Source organism: Primulina huaijiensis, chromosome 11 (genome assembly GCF_012295235.1).
Source record: "Primulina huaijiensis isolate GDHJ02 chromosome 11, ASM1229523v2, whole genome shotgun sequence".
Taxonomy (NCBI): domain Eukaryota; kingdom Viridiplantae; phylum Streptophyta; class Magnoliopsida; order Lamiales; family Gesneriaceae; genus Primulina; species Primulina huaijiensis.
In genome coordinates this window covers 21,993,767-21,997,931 of record NC_133316.1, presented here as the reverse complement: position 1 = coordinate 21,997,931, position 4,165 = coordinate 21,993,767, and the positions used below count along the sequence as shown (strand labels likewise).

General features: G+C 39.2%; 1 protein-coding gene across 1 annotated transcript; it reads right to left on the bottom strand.

Annotated features, from left to right (window-relative positions):
• Window positions 1-563: 563 nt before the first annotated feature.
• LOC140988734 (9-cis-epoxycarotenoid dioxygenase NCED1, chloroplastic-like) lies at window positions 564-2,917 on the bottom strand. The gene has a single exon (XM_073457790.1). It carries the CDS (start codon window positions 2,757-2,759, stop codon window positions 939-941), a length of 1,821 nt encoding a protein of 606 aa, XP_073313891.1. The 5' UTR covers window positions 2,760-2,917; the 3' UTR covers window positions 564-938.
• Window positions 2,918-4,165: the final 1,248 nt, after the last annotated feature.

Sequence of the window (4,165 nt, the reverse complement as noted above, 5' to 3'; positions counted from 1 at the left end):
AATACTTGCGTAAATTTATGTTTAACGTACTTGCAAAACGTGCTTTTGATCACTTGTTGGGATGTTATTTCTCCCATTTTCACGTTAAAACGCGAGGGAAAACAAAACAAAACAAAACGTTACCTGTCTTGTTGTTCAGAAGTCTCGATCAAATTTGAAGCTTGAAACATGAAATGATATAATAAGAAGAGCGAAAGTCTGTCAGACGATGAAAAAAATTGAGCTTCGCATTTAAAAAATCACTTGGTCATGTATCGAAATGTCATTGATCCAAAAACAGCTTAAAGAATTGGCCAATTATAGGAAGCAACGGTTAACATGCTTGATTTTGTATGATAATTGATTGTTGACATCTGAGTCTCCATCTCCTATTTACTTTTTTCTTTATATCTCCCAAATGAGCAAAATCCTTAAAAAATAGTCTGATTTCGACAAAGGTAAAATGTAAACAAACCAATCATCATTTTATCGTACGTGATATTTAAAGTTTATGTTACATCTCGACAATGATCTCTTTTTTTTTTTTTTTTTTTTTTTTTTTTTTTTTANTATGAGAAGTGAGGGAAAATGAAAAGTCTGCCCTTTCATAATGTACAAGATTACAGAGCTTTGCAAAAATACAGGACATCTTAAACCAGAGTTGTATGTATGTGACTATAATAATCTGATTTCACAAAGTGTGCGAGAGAATAAGCAGAAACCAGCTGAGCTTCCATGCTTCTACCTACATCCAAAAGCTACAAGCTGGTCCCTCCAAAAATCCCATCACAAGAAATATGTTTTTGAAAAAGAGAAACATACAAAAACTATCACACACTCCATATAGTGAAAAGGAGGGTTCTTTCCTAAAACAGTGGAGAGACTCCGGGGAAGTAAATCTAAGCCTTCCCTCTGGCAATTGTCCACCACAAAAAAGACTAAAAGAAAAGTGAAAAAGATCAGGCCTGGTTTGCCAAGTCTTTTGCGTTGATGAAGGTACCGTGAAACCCATATGGAACTCTTGATGGAAGTTTAACTGAGGCCTCCAATTTCATGGTCATCGCATTGATTATCTGCAGCTCTGATTTCCAGGCCTTCTCGTTGTGCACGAAAGCCAGGATATAGCCATCATCTTCTGCTTCGGAATTTGGATCTGTGGGAAGAAACAGAGGCTCCCCACCGAATTTCTCATCCCCGTAAATGAATTTCTTGACTTCCCCGGTGAAGAGGTCTACTTTAGCAAACCCGGAAACCTTAGGCCATGGCTCTGCAATGGCTAGATACGCGTAACGGGTTTTCCTTCCGAGCTTGTTTCTGTTCACCATTCCTGCTTCTAGATTCACCTGATCTTGTTCTGACATGATGGGCCTCCTTGTTGATTTGCCGGTTTTCAGATTGAGCCGGATTTCGGATAAAACACTCTGTAATCTCTCGTCACATTCGTTGAAAATGGAGTCTGGGGGAGTCATACAGGACCCAATTATGACGATTTCATCTGTTTCAGGCTCTTCCCATGCATTCCAGAGATGGAAGCAGAAGCAATCAGGCACTTCCACCCACTTCATCCTGGAAGAATCTTTAGCATGCTTGTCTAAGACACCGAACCTAGAAACTTTATCCTTGTCATACACCACCGGTGAACCTCCTCTGATCATTTCGGACATCTTGAACACCACTTGCTGATCCGGCACGATCACGAAATTCTCAGTGATTGCAAAATCATGCATCATTGTCGGTCCAGAAACCGGGATTTCAACATCCTCTGATTTCTTGCCGTCTTTTGAAAACCTAAAGTACTTCAAATATGGCTTCTGGATAACATCATAGCTCAGAGCAAACATCTCACCAGAAAAAGGGTCGAGCTTGGGGTGAGCAATCATGGTGGACTTCAGCTGGCCACTGAAATTGTATCTTTCCACTGTTTTGAGGTCGCCATCTGGAGTCACGCGCACGTGATAGGGCAAATCATCTTCAGACATGGCCAATAAACGGTTGTTGAAATATACCAATCCAGCGTTTGCAACGCCCATGCCTTGGCTATGATCAACCAGCTTAAACATCCCACGAGCATAGAAAAGCAGCAATCTTGCAATACCTGAATGGCCGTGTAACTCGCCAATGGCCTTTGGGAAAATAGGGCGGCCCAAATCCCGTTCTTGGATTAGCCGCTGAGTCTCTGTAAATCGGCAGGAGTAGCTAGCAGTGCCGTCAGCAAATTGCACACCGTGAATCATGCCATCACCGTCGAAAAAGTGATGGCCGGCGAGTGGCTCAAACAGAGGATTGGCACCGTTTCTCACGTACATGCCTTGAATGGAATCAGGTATCTTCCCGGTGACCGGAAGTCTGTGTTTAACAGGCTGTTCAGGCACTGGAGAGAAGTTTCCGGCGATCTGGACTACAGGGTCTGCTGTTTTAGGGAAAGGATGTTCCAGCTCACGGGCAGTCAGCGCGCTCTCCACAGCATCCAAAGCCATTGCCGCAGCTTTCTGAATAAAGTTCAGCTGCGGCTTCGATGGAAAAGAAGGCGAATTCGCTTTTCTGACATTGGTTTCTTGGTTGGTAAAGGTGGGTATTGAAGGTTTTTGATATTTTGTTGTTTTTGTGTACTCCTTTGGGAAGAAGAGTTCTGGAGTTTGGAGAGAGCATTTTATGCTGTTGTTGCTCTGTTTTCCATTGGCCTGAGGGAATGATAAACTCTTTGTACAAGAGCCCAAATCCCTTGTAGGCAATTGGGGCTTGACCCAAGAACTTGCAGCGGCAGTACTTGAATTGGCCATACCTCCCTATTTTGGCACTGAAGAAGTGGCAAAGAAGGAAATTTGTGAGCGTTTTTAGTGCGTGTTTTCGGTGTTCTGGGGTTTGGGAATAGGGCAGAGAGAGAAGGGAGAGAAAGAGAAAGAGAAAGAGAAAGAGAGTGTGTGTGTGTGTGTGTGTGTGGGTGTGTGGTGAGAGATGAAGTGAGTTTATATAGAGCAGAAGTGGCCATGTGGATGCAGGTCCTATTGTAATACTCAAGAGAAGCCCACGTGTTGGTTATTTGGAAGCGAACTCAAATTGGATTCTTAACAAATGACGAACTTGTGGGAACAACTTCATGCTTGCACACCCGCAAATCTCTTCTTCGCCATTTACTTATTTTTCACTAATTCTTCATTCTCTATTAAAATTTTTTTTTTTTTAATTGAGAATTGCAATTTCTTTTTAAACCTAAACTCTAGCTCATTTCGTTATCGAAATAGGGCACGACAAACAAACTCCTAGACACCGTTTCTTATACAAAATATTTTCGAGACTAATTTATTGTGCAAAGTGAAAGTGAGATTAAGGTAGTTATATCTTTAATTGTTGGACCAAAAAGTTAAATTTAGTAGTAGAAAAACATTCAATAGTGAAAGGGTTTCTTTTCCAATATGGAGTGGAATCGGATAATGGATATTGATTGGTTCATTCAATTCAATATCTACACAACACCAGTATTTGTTATACGTGGCATTTCATGTTATGAGGCTTTTAACACAAATCTGAGTCACATCAACTGCCCAACACGTTTGCTCTTCTCTCCCTCCCTTCATCTTTTTATCCGGTTGCCCGTTCAAAACCATGCTATTATTTGTACTTTGTACTGTTGTTTCTTTTCTTTTCTTTTCCTTTCCTCTCCTTTCCTTTCATATATTACTTACATTTTCAAATAACTAAAATGATAATATATCTATTTTTAGTTTCTTTGTTCGAACTTTATACATCTACTTTTGGGCAATTGGGTGGTGTTACTAGTTTACACCATTACATATCCATAGTAACTTAAGCTAGATTTTCCAGCCGAAATACTTGTTTAGCTGATTGAATATTGGAGAGGTAAATGCAAATGATCTGTTTAAAATCATTAACTCTCAAATAATAATTTAACGATGATAAAAAAATATAATTATAATAATAATATATTATATATATTCACTGATCGATTGAGTGATCATAGGAATCTCAAATTAGAAGTAATATTGAGTCAAACGGTTAGGAAATTGGGCGGAATTATTATATAGTTGTAGATCGACTAATCAATTGATTTACATCAAAATCATATGTTAACAACCATATCTTTACATATTTTAATGGTACAGTGTGAGATACACACTTTCACTGTGTGTTTATCATATCATATATATATATATATATATATATATAT

Bases quoted from the DNA above. Each gene is read 5' to 3' on its own strand.
- LOC140988734 (XM_073457790.1), bottom strand. From the start codon at position 2,759: ATGGCCAATTCAAGTACTGCCGCTGCAAGTTCTTGGGTCAAGCCCCAA.